The sequence below is a fragment of the Micropterus dolomieu genome, linkage group LG16, assembly GCF_021292245.1.
Source record: "Micropterus dolomieu isolate WLL.071019.BEF.003 ecotype Adirondacks linkage group LG16, ASM2129224v1, whole genome shotgun sequence".
NCBI lineage: Eukaryota > Metazoa > Chordata > Actinopteri > Centrarchiformes > Centrarchidae > Micropterus > Micropterus dolomieu.
The window spans coordinates 6,089,432-6,105,606 of record NC_060165.1 but is presented as its reverse complement, the minus strand read 5'-3'; the positions used below and the strand labels follow the sequence as shown (position 1 = coordinate 6,105,606).

Below are 16,175 nucleotides of genomic sequence, written 5' to 3'. Positions count from 1 at the left end.
GCAGAGCAACACTGACACATGAGGAAGATGGAGTGGTTTATCTGTTCACACTGGGCTTCAGTGTCAGAAAAGGGAATCTCAGTTGTTGATTAAATGCAAAAGTCTCCCTTACACCCACAGAAAATGTATTTCAATTGTTTATATATCTATTGTTTTTACAAATTCTCATGCAAAATCAATTTCCTATGACGTTCTATTTGGAAATCAGTAAAACATTAAACAGAAAAATAGATAAATATATGAAATTAAATTTTAAAATAGTTAAAAGTGTTCAGCCTTTGATTAAATATTTGATAACGAAGATTGACCCCGTACAGAAAGAAACAAAGAAAAACAAACAATTTGCTAAAACAGTGAGCTGCACATCTTTTGGGTCCCCAAGCACGATCTGCATTCAAAGGAAAACTCGCAGTAAAATCCGACAGGCTGCAGGGAATGGAAATCACCTGCAATGTAAAGATATACATACGACATACCTATTTGCATTTGAGGGAGGAATGAACACTAAACACCTGCCTGTATGTTTTGTCTATGCTACAGATTGTTATTGCGTGTGTGTTCGGTTGTTTGGGGGCTAAAAAAACAGTTTAAAGGAAAAAGCTGCCTCAGAGACATGAATTTGAGATAGAATGGGTGGACAGTAGTGACTTTGATGGCTATATATATATATATATATATATATATATATATATATATATATATGTTCATTCAGACTTAAATATGTTTGAAATCTATCAAATTACTGCATAAATTGTTAAAAAAAATTACTCAAATATGCAATGGAGTTCAGCCTATGTAAAATTTGAAAGCTTAATACCTTGACTGACTTTAAGGGTCAGTTCACCCAAATTACAACAAAACCATGTTTTGTCACTTACTTGTAGTGGTAGCCACGCATATGGGTTTGGTTTATTTATCCAGGATTCGAGATATTACCCTCTACCCCAAAACAAAGGAGTCAAACTGCATTTCATTTGCATTGCTCACAGCTTTTAAAAATGACAGCAACATCTCTTTCCAGAAATAGTCACCCCGTTACTCTAATAACTGCACTTATTACACCTTTGAGGTACAAATGAGGCACTGAGAGCACAGAACAAAACAGACATCTGGTGAAAGTCTGAAAATACCCTCAAAACTCAGCAGGGATGCTCCACAGTGTTGACAACTCTCGATGTGCACAAAGCCAATTGTACTTCCAAAAATAATCATCTCAATGTGTTCGAGAGCCTAATGCAACACAGAAAGAAACAGAAACAATTGTCTGAGTAAGTTGTCCACCCTCTCAATTTCACCTTCTCATTTGTAACCATTTAGATACACATACAGGGGGTCAAGGCAAAACACTGACAATCCCTCTTTGACTTGGCAGGATTCATTTAGGGGTGACACTGGATCAAAGACTGCTAACATGCCAGCGTCTCCTCCTGAGATTTTCAGCAATATGACCAAGTATATTGATGTGACATCTGTGGCCTGTAGCCAACAACGAAGCGGGGTAACTAGCTTATCCAGGTAACTTCAGGAGTAACTTCGTGATGTCGGGTGTAACTTCTCAGTTAACTCGTACTACGAAAGGTGGATAAGTGTTACCCGAGGTCTGTTGCCATGGCAATTTACGCTGCATCTTTAAACAGCTCCGAGCAGGTTTTGTTTGTGGTTAACTCGAGGTTACCCTGCACGTGGACTATACTCCACATCTGTACTCAGTTAATGATGAGAAGTAGGATATTAATACACACTGCTTCATAACATATGTTTAAATTTCATCCTGATTTGCTCCACTGCGGTTGCAATGAAGTTCTGAACACAACAGTATTATGTTCAGAGAGCGAGCCCTGCAGCCTCGGTGATTTTAAAGAGGAATCTTACTTAACGGGATAGTTTCTTAGATGTAGCCTATCTGTGGTCTATAATTGAATTCTCCTAAGTGTTTTCACGTCCTAGATGAAAGTGTGAAATTTACAAGAAGAAAAACCGGAAATTCCCTGAAATTAATGTCATAAAACATTTGCAAATCACTCTGTTTTCTGAATATGCCCAATCCAAGGCAGTCTCTAAGGTACATGATAGTGATTGTGGGCTAAACTCAGGAGTATTTCCTCACTGCTAAATCCGATTGCAAAGTTTAATATAACTTTCCAGTGCATGCTGATGTTGCAGCCTTGCAAAGCAAAGTTTCTCTCAAAGGTGTGACTATAATGTCAGAGAATATTCAAGTTTTTTTCTTGTAGGCTAGATTAAATTTAATTTTCTCAGGGATTATTAGGACTACCCCCCCGCTGGCTCCTTTTTTTCTATTACAATGGACCTGCAGTTGTACCTTTACATCATATTACACATAAAAGAAGAGCCCATAAAATACATAATAGAGATTTGAACTACAATAAGAACACTGGGAAGATAATTAGGCTACAAATTTAGTCCAACAAGCCTCCCTGGCTTTGTCATCCACCACGATATTAGATTTAGGGTGATTCTCCCGACTTCCGAAGTTGGGATTCCGACTTAAGGGGGCGTTCCCTTTGAAATTTTGACCTTTGAATTCGGAAATTCCCGACTTCCCATGTCAAAGGGAACGCACCATTAACTCTGAGTAGGTTTAACTCCCTTCGTAGTACAGGCCACTGGTTTGTAGCTGACATTTTCATCTTGATCATGGGGGTGGTGGCTAAAGCTGGCCTGCTTTGGCTTTTACTTAAGAGAAAATCACTGTTGGCCTCAAAGGTAGGTACAGTGCTCCCAATCCACTCTGAGGTGTTTTATTTAATATTATTCAACAGTTAGTGTCAGCTGTGGGCCCTAGTCAGACCAACATTTTTCATAGTAAAACCATGACCACAAAATGGTTATCAGTCCGTTTCCTACGGAAGCCCTAAGCAGCCATTAAAATTTTTTTTTACTCTGTTTTCCTGTGATAACAGGATATTTTTGACCATAGCTCGACACAGGGGTCCGCAGGTGTGTTTCTTTAGGATAATTTTGGAACAAGTGTTGCTGGTTAGTTCAGTTGGTAGAGCACAGGACTCATAATCAAGGGATTGGGTGTTGTGTAATGTTAAATTGATACCCCTGAATGAGAAGAGGAGGAATTTCCTCTGCCTGGGAATGATGGAGAAATGAAAAGTCCACATGTTGATGGAGTTGCACCAATTGCCGGGACGCACACAGTTCAGCACATGCTTTATTGTGAGCACGTGACACGGTCTCTTCATAAGAATTTTGTTGAAGAGGATTATAAAAAAAGATAAAAAATAAGAAACAAATTGGTCGTAAGTGGGGATCAAACCTTTAACTGTGAGTCCTTTACGCTACCAACTGAGATAACCAGTGACACTGACAACACACTGAAATTATCATTAAGAAATGCTCCTGCCGACTCGTGTCTTAACTTCTGTTTTGTTATCTCGAGATAAATATCGTTATCGCGGGAAAACAACATTCGTGATCTCGAAATAATTTTCCCTTTATCACGGGAAAACGGAAAATGTATCTCTTAAATAAACTGTGTTAACTTTGTTGTTAGCAAGCTACCTGGCATAGTGGGCTTTCATGGCTGACTAGCGCTAGCTTGTTCATGTGGTTAGCTCCCTAGCTTTACCAAGTAGCCCTGGAAGTAATCAATGTGACACCAAGCATCGAGCACCTTCTGTTTTTTGAAGAGGTGCAGATGAATTTCACTGTGTCACCTGCTGGTCTAACCGGGCACTAGCTCATGAAGTAAGATACCTGACAAAGTTTGTTTTGTGTTTCTTTGTTAGTACATGTCATCCCTTGTTTGCTGAAGAAGTTTCTAATATCACCCACTGGGCCATGACATTTACATCAAAAGCCCCATACATATAGGATTTATGTCTTTTGGGAGATTTGGGGTGATTTAACCTTAGCTACGCTGGTCAGTGATTTTAAACCCATCCGTACGTGGGTGATTTATCACTCCCATATCAGTAATAACTGAAAAATTACAGCCACAATTACCTACTGGCGCTGAGTTCGCTGGTCCTCCTGAAAATTCAAACTCGTGCTTGTACTGTATTTATAAAGTTGACCTCGGCTTTTTCCCCCGAGTAATTAGCTGATTGAGCTTGCCTATTTGGGAACCAATTTGATGACAGAAAACACTAAAGCTCATCAAATGTACTCTTTTGGCAAATGATTTTGGACTCAAATTGACCTCACGCAGTATCTTCTACCTCACGTCTTTCCCTCCTCCTTCAACTCTTCCGCAGACCCAAATTTTTGATCTTAGAGGCACAACATTGTAAAACAGCCTACAAGATGACCCTATGCCAGCAAATTCAGAGTATTATTTTATAGATTTGCTTTAAAGCATTTATGTACATGTTCTAATCTTGTTTTGTTTATTGATATATTTTCTGTGAGTTTGTATTACAAGAGGTATATATTCTTCATATTTATTTCAGTGTGATACTAATATGGATGAACAGCCATGTTTCTGAAAATAAGGGCACATTTATTTAGTATCTAACAATAAGATTTCAGTTTCCTGAATGTTTAACTTATTCTGCATTTTGTAAAGGTAACTGTCTTATATCATTTTTAATGATTGGCATTATCAAATGCTTACTTTGAACAATGCATAGATGAAACGAGGATTATGTTTAACTTTTAGAGCACTGTACTAGGTAGGGCAGCAATTGCTGTATAAAACTTCTTAGTTATGAGTTGCATCCGTCTACATCCCCTCTACTTTGTTTGCCCCTCTTTATCTCAGAATTGTTTCAGTGAGGAAGGTAACTGTTCATTTCCATCCAATTCTGTCTTTTTAAAAATGAAACTGAAGTATAAACGTTGATCAGCAAATGATAAATTATGCAAGAGAGTCCTGCCTTTTGCAAAAAATAACAGCTACTCGCTATGATACGACAAAATTTTAATTATTTTAAAGACAAAATAAAATCCAAACCATTTATGAAAAAAATGTTTTACTTTCAAAGACTTTAACCTCCATTCCTTGTTACAGCAGATACATCAACAACAATTTGCACACACAAATCAGACATTTTGGCTTTTGATAGAAGGGCATGTTCAATATGCTTGTCCATATCATATGGCACTGATGCCAACAGCAAATATTGTTCAGTACCAATAGTGTTGCTTTTAAAGCCAAAGACAGCGCATAACAATTGATTTACAATTGAACCTTGTCAGAAACAACATGTGTTCAAGGCAACACAATCACATTATGCTTTCAAGCTTAGAGGAACCAGTGATATAACCACAGTTTACATGTGCTGCTATGAAGGCCAGTCACTGAGTTTAAAAGTAAAATCCACCCTCACATACTCTAACACCGTTGATCTGAGTCTACTGTACATTTTAATCGGTATTAATATTTAGGTGAACTCACTGTCTCTCCGTCTGGATCTCATCGTCTCCCCAGATGACTGCCATAACTGTGAATTTTAAAGTTATAATCATAAGAAAGAAATAGCTTGATAATGATTGTGGCGCCCTTTGCTCAAACCTCAACCTGTCTTGTGACTGCATTGCATACTGGCCTGTTTTTGGCTAACAAGGATGTTATAATTGGTCTCTCTGCCCTGCCTCTCCACTGATGAGTTTTCATTGCTCTTTGATTTTGGAATCGACACAAAGGCCTGTGATGATAACTGTAAATGTTTTAAATCACCAAATCGTGTTTTGTTATTAAACTCTATTGTAGTTGCTGGGATTATATTAATGTGGCCAGCTTCTCCTGGTCCAAAAGTTTTTAAAAAAGCCACCAAACAACTAAATTGATCCAGAAAAGATGTTTTTTAAACAATGTTGAGATGCTTCAAGGTGGAGTTTCCTTTTACAATACACTGATGTGGTAGTGGGACATTCAGAAATAGATTAAATGCAACATTACTGTCTCCCTAGCAATACAAATATTATGGCAAACTGCTTGCAGTGGTAGGCTGTTCCAATAATTTTTTGGGTGCGACAGCAAGGGTAACGAGTAGGGGTATATAAGACATGACAGAACAGTATTAAAATCTGTCCTAAAAAATGTTGGCTTATCCCTTGTGAACCTTCCATATTGTCCCAGGAGTTCAGTCAGTGTAAGCCAGATTACCTTCACAGAACCGTCTGGAATACAGTAAGTATATGATATGTGAACACAGGATAGGCATACTAGGGCTCAGTCATTCAGTGCACATTCAATATGAAAACATACATTTTACAAACTTTACAGTCTGTCACATACCTCTGCTAAAGCAGAAGATTGGGGCAGAAAGTTGAGGCATCTACATATCAGCATGATTTGTGACATAACTGGTAGCCGATTATGCTCCAGTATGAAAATGACACAGGGGCACATTGGGGAAAGAGAAACCTGACTGAAAAAAAACGTTCATGTGGTTAAACTTTTGAAATTTAACCACAGATTCAGCTTCCTTCTACACACTGAGGAACCATATGGACAGAACTGGGTTGTATCTGTGTAAGTTTTGCTAAAAAGCTGAATGTAGAGCCTTTTTCCATGCCAACTGCTTATCCTGGCACACAAGAGTGCATATTCAAGTATTTATTTGATTAAAAACACTCCCAAAGTAAAGCTTTCTCCATGAAACACTTTTCCTTGGTAGTTTTCGATAGCATTAGAACTCATTGCTAATAGCTGGTATTAGCTAGCTGACAAAATTAGCCATTGCGTGTTGTTGGTTGAAGTATAATTCCTTAATAATCATTTCTGAATGTTCACATACCCAGCTCTTTTAGACTAAGCCGGGCTTCTGTTCTGATCATGATCATGATAAATCTGCGCCAGTCAAAATGTATGAGAGTTGTTTGGCCAGTTCAGTAAATCGTCTACATGATGGTTGCAGGCGCAAAATCCAACATGCTTTCCAAATACTGTCTCGACATAAAAACATGATTTGAGGCATTTTTTATATCTGCATAATCAATGAGTCTGTAATTCTTAATGAAGGGGAGAAGGGCATCTTTTAGCCTTCTTCAGTACTTACTTATATATAGAAATCAGAGTATTTTTAAACATGGCTTACAATGGGATATTTAAAAGAGTTCAGAATAAAAACTGGAACAATCAGACCATGTTATGAAAAACAGCAGCTCTGCACATGGCAGGAGTCTGGTTCTCCACCAGACCTTCGATACTTATTGGCCGTAAGCAGAGAAAGTAGATTGATCGTTCCGCTGTGGAAAGTCTGGGTTTTAGCCTCTCTGTGGATGCTGTAGTGTCACTGAGGAAGACCCTGATTTACCACAGATTCCAGAGACACCTGAATCTCACTTTCGTTCATGCGAGAGCCGGGGGGAACCAACAAGGTAAACATAGTCATTTGTATTCCTATTAACTTCTACTTGTTAGGCTTCCTCGAGTACGACATGTTGCGGCCTTTGGTAAAAGTCCAGTGGGTTCAATTGTGCAAAGCCAGATCAGTCAGTCACAAAATGAACAACTGAACTCCCAAGTTCTCGGCAAATGTCAAAAAAAAATGGCATATTGTGAGAGGGGCTTAAAGTCTGTGTGCCCTCTAGAAAGGCCAGTGTAAGTCCTCAAAGTCCCCCGATTGACCCATGTTTACATCCGTCTCCAGCAAGCTCATGATGACCGCCATGGCTGCCTCATCGTTGCTGAAGCTGCTCAAGCCTGGCATGTCCAAGTCCAGCTGAGATGGCTCACCTGAGAAAAAAATAAATAAAAAAGACAACAGATAACAAGAATTTAAGGACACTTTTTTAAAAATTCTGATGTTGTGCCCTCTACTATGTGGTGATTAATTGTTTAAGATCATTTTCCCCTCATACTAACTTGTTTACTTCTTCTTCAGTTGCTACAAAAAAGGTCCACCTGCATAACTCATGTCTGGGGAGCCCAGGTTTCTGAGAATACGGTTCAAGTGCAATTTTCTGCCACACAATTAGAAAAGCGGCTTTACTTTCATGGTAAATTTAAGTTGTTTTCATTGAAGATGAGAAGGTAATAGTAACGTAACTTCTGTGAAAAATTTTGCTAATTGGGAAATAAAATCCAATCTGCAAGAACGCCACACATAAAGAGTAATGTCTAAGTCCTACTAGGCAAATATAACTTTCTCCGCAATTTTCCATTAGCAAGGTTTGAAGAAAGTACAGGAGGATTCCACTGAATGCTAAATTATACATTAGCCGGCTGCCATTACAAACAAGCTTGTTGTATAGGTTGATATTGTTTTTGTCACCAAACTTACAGTACCGTCATCGACAGCAGAAAGTAGTTGAAAAATATTGAATTTCGCCAAATCTTCTGTAACTACAGGAGAGAGAGACCATCTGCTTCATGTTTACACTGGTACGCACATGCCCAGTGTGCGTGAACGGCCACGTGCGTTTTCAGTGGAGTTTCAATGGAGAGAGTTTAATGTAGATGGAGATCAACTCTGATATGCAGCTAAAACGCTGCCGTGGACGGAGATCGTATTTGTTTTAAAACTCCGCTTTTAAACAAAAACGGAGTAGTGTGGATGGGGCCTCTGAAGGTCTGACCCTCCGCGAAATAAAAAAACAAGTGGTCCGACATAAAAGTAGAAGCCAAAAGGTACACAGTCTTAGAGAGAGAGTGCTTGTGCCCCAAAGGAAAGGGGACACCCGAACTCGACCCCTTGATGAGTGGATGTGGACACAGATATTCAAGACGCACCGGATGACCCAGGCACATCATTTGTAGTCCCTAGTTTAAGAGTTAACAAAATCCATTCAAGTTGTGTTAACACTTTTATTTACACAAACAAATGAGACATTTTTTTACTGTTTTTAGTGCCTGCGTGTTCCATCAGGGTCTGTGGTGCTGCACTGCACCTCCTACATGTCAACCCTACCAGCAGCTGTGTTGATGAAGTCTCCACACACAAAGTGGTCATCAACTCAATTAATAAGGTTGCCACAGAATTAAAAGAAGACTTCTTTTATGTGACATAAGCTGTACACTGAAAGATCTACTTAATAAATAGTGTATCCCATCCAGACAGTCGTGCACAACGTTTGACTCAAATGGCTGTAGATAGAGCAACGAATGTGATAACATGAAAACTACGCACTCGTATTTGCTCCATTGAGGCATCGAAAATGGCATCAGTTTAAACGTAACGATTTCTGATAAAATATATCTCCGTTTGTACTCATTATTCTAAATCGTGTTTTTGCACTCCAGTGAGTATCAAACAGGTGTTAGTTAATTCATTTTTAGAATGGCTTTTATTTGGTTCCATCTGTCTTGCAAATTAACTCATCGTAATTTAATACATTAAAGGTAATATTTTGATTTATTTTAAACAAAGGTACCAATTTCAAACCACTTCGAGTTTCATTTCTGTCGTTTAAGTTACAGTTTCTCATTTCTCCAGTTTATGCATGTACACATGGGTCAAAGTTTCCATGGAGAACCACACATTCTCCCGTCAACTTTGTTTCTTATAAATCCTAAAATTTGCTTAAAAAGGGGCATATGTCTTTTTTGTGCCAACATGACATTTATAAATGAGGCCCCAGATGATTGCCCCTTTAAAATCGTGGGTTTGTCAACAATATGAAGACTGCTGGAGTTTTTTGCCAATATGACGGCTTTGTGAGACCGTTGCAGCCCATTTCTTTGTTTGGAGTGATGTAGGTAAAAACTGTTAATACCTTGCATTGGATTTATGATTGTCCTGGCCAAAGTACCTGTACTTTCAGAGGTTGCACTGCTTGCCCCTGCTGCTGTCGCTGAGTCAGATTGGGACTGTGATGAACTGCCTGCTGCCTCCTCTCTGCTGGATTCCTGGAACAAGTCCTGTTAACGTTAAAACACTGCAAAGGGCCTCATGTGTCACCTTTCTCCACTGAAATGGGTAATTAAAGTCGAGAAAATGTGAATTAAACCTCCTTATGCCACTAAAATTGACAGTAAAACAAGAAAAGAACACCAAACGTGCCTCTGATGTGTAGTGAGGCAGAATTCTAAAATATAATTCAATTAGATGTAAAAAGTAAAAATGTGAAATGTGAAATGTTTGTACTCAGTTATTTTATACCTTGATCAGAAGCTCAACAAGCAGTCGCCACGCACACTGATTATGCCTTGACTTCATGAATGCAAACAAATTTATGTAATTTGCCTCCATGTAAATGTGCTGTACTGATGAAGAGGTCACTCACACTCCTGCTGGTTTGTGGGGAAACAAGCGGACATTTCTCCTGGGCAGGGCCAAACGGACTGGAAGCTCCGCTTGATGGAGAGGAGTTCATTCTGCTGAAAAACAGGTTGGAACACAGCAGGAGATAAAATGATTTTTGACAAATTTATTATAAATATTCTTCCAGGCTTATTATAAATGTTTATATACATAGAGTGTATACCTTATTATATCATATTCCTATTTGATGTACCCCATCCCTGCATGCCAATGCATTAAACGTTTAACCCATTTCTCCACATTTCTCCATCTAATACAAATAGTGAAGAAATACAGCTATTTGTATTTAGTTTAACCATTTTGTACATATATACACATAATTCACCTGTAGGAGTCGATGAGCTCATTTGCGATTTGGGTCCCTATACTGCCTGCGTATATCATTGTGCCAACACCACTGGAAAGGCCGGGAATTATGGGTAGCTGCTTTGTGTGTTCTGTGGAAGAAGAAAAGTCAACCTTTAAATTAACAAAAATTGCACACATGAGATCAGTGCATATACTGTATGAATACAGAGTGTATATTATACCCTTAAGTGCTTTTGACCCGCCTGCATCCTCATCTTTTGTGTGACCAGGCCCCCTGTTGGTGAAAAGGAGTATTTATGCTGCCATATTCATACACAATCCATGTCTTTTGGTCAGAAGCACAATGAGTATGAAATGCAAAAACAAAGGTTTTGGACAATCTGTATGAAGTAGGTTGTATGAGGATTGTATTGTTTTGGCAGCTGTAAAACGTGTTAAAAAAAACAACCTAAATAGACGAGTGTAATGTCAAGGTATCGGAGTCGTTGAGATACAGGTAACACTTCATAAATGAATCCATACTTACGAGATAACTCTGTTTAAAGACACGATAAACTCAACTTCTTTGGTCCAAGGATTTGTGAAACCAAACCATTGACTTTGGAGTGAAACATAGGAGCCATATTTTGTTTTGAACTTGTAGCAAGGCGTCTCAATCTTTTCTTTGCTTCGAAGAGCTGCCAAGAGATTGGGCACAAGTGTCATCATAGAGAACAGAAGAAAATTACTCAAAAATGTTGCTACAAGCCCTCTGGCCACTACTTTCAAAATACAGGGGAGGGGCTGCCTTTCATTTCTAAACAACAAAACATTTTCTAAGCATAGTTGCTGCAATTTTTAAACACGGGCATCTTGTGCTTCGGTGCAGTAATCTCATCACCTTGCCTGTGTTTCTCTGCGAGGTGCTGCAGGTCGTCCTGGTGGAAGTACTCATAACACGACGTGCCGAGAATTTCCTGCGGCAAATAACCGGTAACTGTCGTGGCTCTGGGAGAAAGAGGGGATAAAGTGGGAGTATAGTTATTCTGGTTTTCTCTTTCGCTGTCTCCCAGGATTGTGCAGGTTAAAAACAGTGTTAAGCGAAAATGGAATGAAAGTGATTACTGTTTAAATTAGCCTCTCCAGGTGTAACAGTCAGCAGTCACTCATATGGGAATTTGATTAAATGAATCAATTTACTTGTTGGTATGAAATTACTTCCCAAAAAAATGAGAAGAGATTTTCATGTGATGTCATCAAGAGGCATAGCTCCTTCTGAGAAACAACGGCAAAGAAAGAAAGGATTATCTCCACTGATAGTTGAAGTTACAAAACTTGTGCTGTAGGCTCAGAGGCCTCCTGACCACAACGCACCTCTGCCACTTCTTTCTCAGTGTAGCCGTGTGTTCAGAACTAATCCATGACAAGAGGAAGATAAATGGTAACTTGTGCAGATGGATGTAGTTAAAATCAGGAATCTCACCGGTGGTCTACAAAAGTGAACTTGCCATCGATGGCACAGCGGGTGACAAACTCAGTGGGCTTGACATTGATGTCTTTGGAAGGCTGGTGCGACGCGTGAGGGAGGAGGCGGCACACCATTACCAGGCAGGTCAGGTTTGAGGTTTCCTTCTCAGCGTCACCTTCTGCGTCCACCTGGCTGCTCGGCCAAGCCCGCATGTGTCCGGTGCAGTGGAGGGTACAGTATCTGTAAGTGTCTGTGGGCACAAAAACAAATAGTTTTTAGTCAGTCAGTAGTCTACTATACCTGCTTATCCGTGCATGGGGCTGGAGCCATTCCCAGCTGGCATAAGGCAAGTGGCAAGGTATACCCTGGACCGGTCGCCAGTCCATTGCAGGGCACAAGCAGTTTTTAGAATTTGTAAATAAAATTTTACTTGAAAAGCTTTGATTATTGCCTGTAAAGTTTCAGATTTTGCTGCCTACGGTATAACAAAAGGGCACACTAACATGATTTCGAAGTTCTTTCTATACATGCGTTTATGATCAACTGATGTATAATGAAGACACTGTTCGACATCACATGATGTGACAAACATGTGATTGTTTGATCAAACTCCTGGGAAAGAATGAAAGGACAGAATTGCAGGTCGGGGATAAGTGGTGTCGCAGTCCTCCTCCCCCATTGAGAGATGGTCTTTCTACTTTGGTGTATATTGTGATGCCCTGATGCCCTCATAAGTGGGTGTTGCCTCCCCCCCTTGTAGAGGAAGAGCTGATTGCAGTAACTCTGGGCACCTGGGCTAATTGCCCTGTAGAGTATTTAACATTTTATTCTCATTCTTAGGGAGAGGTTGCTGCTGGGCTGAGGACGGGTGGACCTCTCTGCTAACTTGCCATCATCTGTTTCACTCCACAGGTTCCACCTTTGCCTTGGTTTCTGGATACAGTATGTTCTTTTAGTTGATAGTTATTATTTCTTGCACATTACAACACCCTCACACACATTTTCCATGCATCTATCATCCTGACCTGACTGAAACCACTGATGTTCATACCCCATATTTGTTTACTATTACTTTGGCACCAGACTTAATTTGGTTAATTTTGGTTTAATAAACACTTTGTTAAACTTTTACTATGGTGTCTCCCTTTTGTTGTGGCCTTTTGAGCCAGGTCATAACAATATGGCTTCCTATATTCTTTTAAAAAAAATGGTGCTCATATACACAGAGCAGGTATTTCATTGCATTTGCCCCTAAAAATAGATCTGTGTGAACCAGAAAAATAATCTGCGAGCATAGTTTACATGCAACAATACACCATACTGTTACTGTTACTATTACTGTTATAGTGTGTGAGAGCAAAAGTCCCTAAAAGAGAAGATTATGACAAAAGTTTAAAAGTAATTTCTTCCCTTCCTAATACTGTATATTGCAGTGCAATTGCGGTGATTGGCCACTGAGTGGAGCCGCACTGTTTCTGTCACCACAATTAGGTTTAGAGTGAGTGAGGGGTTTGGAACATCTTTTACTTTGTGGTTATATGATACTGTAACACTGACCTAGTTCCTGTGCAGGACTACGTTTTTTAAATTGTGGCAGCTATTTGGGAAAAAGGCTCAATCGAGTTCTTTCCACCACAAAATCACGTCAGGAAAAGACAAATGTGTGTGTTTTCCAGACAGTACCAATGTTTGTGTCATCACAATTTGTTTCTTTAACACATTTAAGTAACTATCGGTGTGATGTTTCATTTATTTGGTTTAAAATCTGAAACACAAAATGCAGTCTGTAGTGGAAAGGGAAAATAAATATCAGTACTTAGTTGTTACCTTAAACAGGAGCGACCAAGATAACAAAGTAATTTATCTTCTTTTCATAGAAATTAACACCTTGCCATAGAAATAAAGGTTCAGGCTTACCTATTGCACTCAGCTTCAGCATCCTTAACTTTTGCCAGTAGGTGGAGGGTGGGGATAGGAGGGTCATAACCCATCCACACCCAGCCTAGTCCACCTCTCCGCCAGATCAGATTTTCTTTTAGAAGCGTGTACATTTTTGACTTTGTTTGTTTCCCACTGGCTGTCTGAACACTGACCTCATTGCCTAGAAACACATTAAAATATTGACTTCATCTTTTGTACACACAAACTCCTCCTCATCTCTTTAGAAGAGTCCTGCACGTCCAGGACTGAATATGACATACAATGCTGAATAAAAGAAAAAATCTCAATCAGGCAGTTCCTCTGAGCTGAATCACCTCAAGTGCTCTCAAGAGAGCTGGTAACAGACATAAAATGGTCCAAATAGCTCTGATTCACAGAGGCTGGAGATTTCAGAGGGTCAGTGTGTTTCTCTGTGTTTATTTAAATTATGTGTATAGCTTTCAAGATAACAGACCTGGCTCCAGAAGTATTTTAGAAAACACAGCCTAAAGTAGAAGATGAGTGTGGTTTACTGCATAGAGCCTTTTTAGTAGTGTTAGTTAAGTTATCTAGGATTCAACCGATATGAGATTGCAAATGCAAATAAATCTGAAAGACAGACATAAAATACAATTAATCTTTTTTTACAGCAGATTTGTGTTCTTTTGAAATAGAAATGCCTGTGAAAAACACAGAATGATAAAACTTAGAGGTAACAAATATCCTTCAGCCTAATTTCTCTGGCACTTGCCTTCAGAAGCACATCCCATCCATCTGGTATTTCAAACGGAATCATTTGGAAGCACTTACGTGAAAATAGGACACTGCATGGAGTAGCATTGCCAGATCAGTGCAAGGGAAGTCACAGTTTTGTCTGTTTATCTGTGCATATTTATCTAAAATAAAGCTTAATTATATTTTATAATGAAGTGACTCAATAAGATTGTTGGGAGTCCTCCAACCTCATCAGCAAATGGGTTGGCGATGTGGCAATCACAAAGACAATGAAATCATTCCCTAACCACAAAGGCTGGATGAATTGAGAGGTGAGGGCGGGGAAGGTGGCATCAACGAGGCAAAGCGGAGACAACAGCAGAGACTGGAGATCCTAACACCAACAACACCAAAGATATGTGTCTGGCAATCAAAAACATCTTCCACATCCCAGTTTGCTTTCAAAACCAACTGATCCCCAGGATGTGGATGTTATCTCCACTGCCCTCCACTCAGTCCTCACACACCTTGAGAAAAAACAACACCTACATCAGATTGCTCTTTGTTAATTTCAGCTCAGCACTAAACATAATCTCCCCCATGAAATGTTTAGCGAACTCAGCCCTCTGGGTTTAAATACAACACTCTACAAGTGGATATTGGACTTCCTCACAATCATTTCCCAGACAGTTAAGATTGGTGGTCAAACTTCTTCCACTATAGTGCTCAACACAGAAGCCCACCAGGGCTGTGTGCTCAGCCCCTCCTGTTCACACTGTACACCCATGACTGCATCTCCCCGACGTGGAGAAAACTGTTGTGAAGTTTGCAGATGACCATCACCATCTTTGGGCGGATTTCAAACAACGATGAGGCTTCATATCGGGAGGAAATTATCTATCTTGCAGACTGGTGTACAGAGAACAACCTACTGCCCAACATCAGCAAAACTAAGGAGCTGATTGTTGATTTTTGGAAAAGACACACACCCCTGTCTAAGAGCTCAGAAGACCATTGGTACCCAACTACCGAGCATCGGTGATATCAGTGAGGTGAGGTGCCTGCGCAAAGCCCAAAGGATACTAAAAGACAATTCCAACCCCAGCCACAGCCTGTTCACCCTGCTGCTGCCTGTTAAGAGATAGTATCCACTATTGTACCACCAAACTTCAAAGCAGCTTTTTCCCCCAGGCTGTAAGACTCCTTAATTCATCCTCAGCACTCCACCATGTTAAACAACATGTTCTATAACATGTTATTTACCAAAAACTGTATAGCTTTTAATATTTGTTTTCTGAGTAGCATAAAAGGAACTCTCGTGATACAACCCCATGTTGTAAAATGACAAATAAATCTACCTTGTACAAATGGTCAAATCCTTGAAGTAAGTGTCTCTGCCTGATCCGAGTTGGATGTTGACCAAAAACCAACATTTCCCCCATGACGGTGACACTGTGACATCGTAGAATGGGTGGGTGCAGATGCTGAGAAGTTGTTGGAGCCTGGACTCCAGTCTGACCTTACCTTTCTTTTTGGAAGTACTGGGCAGCAAGCGCTTGTCCTCGTGCTTCCCCGCCACCCGACTGTGCTTCATCCGGCAG

At 39.8% G+C, this 16,175-nt stretch overlaps 1 protein-coding gene across 5 annotated transcripts in view; it reads right to left on the bottom strand.

The window, feature by feature from the left end:
* Nucleotides 1–4,929: 4,929 nt before the first annotated feature.
* Nucleotides 4,930–16,175, bottom strand: part of LOC123984868 (aryl hydrocarbon receptor nuclear translocator-like protein 2) — a 24,275-nt gene continuing 13,029 nt past the window's right edge. For 2 of the 5 annotated variants that reach the window (XM_046072071.1, XM_046072075.1), the window contains exons 10-17: nt 11,956–12,190; nt 11,374–11,480; nt 11,020–11,170; nt 10,715–10,767; nt 10,510–10,621; nt 10,147–10,240; nt 9,673–9,769; nt 4,930–7,657 (exon numbers count right to left, since the gene is read on the bottom strand). In XM_046072071.1, the coding sequence (XP_045928027.1) occupies nt 7,509–7,657; nt 9,673–9,769; nt 10,147–10,240; nt 10,510–10,621; nt 10,715–10,767; nt 11,020–11,170; nt 11,374–11,480; nt 11,956–12,190 (998 nt within the window). In that variant the 3' untranslated portion in view covers nt 4,930–7,508. Of the gene's footprint in view, nt 7,658–9,672; nt 9,831–10,146; nt 10,241–10,509; nt 10,622–10,714; nt 10,768–11,019; nt 11,171–11,373; nt 11,481–11,955; nt 12,191–16,175 lie in introns of all 5 variants that reach the window. The other 3 variants (XM_046072072.1, XM_046072073.1, XM_046072074.1) reach the window with 3 other exon arrangements.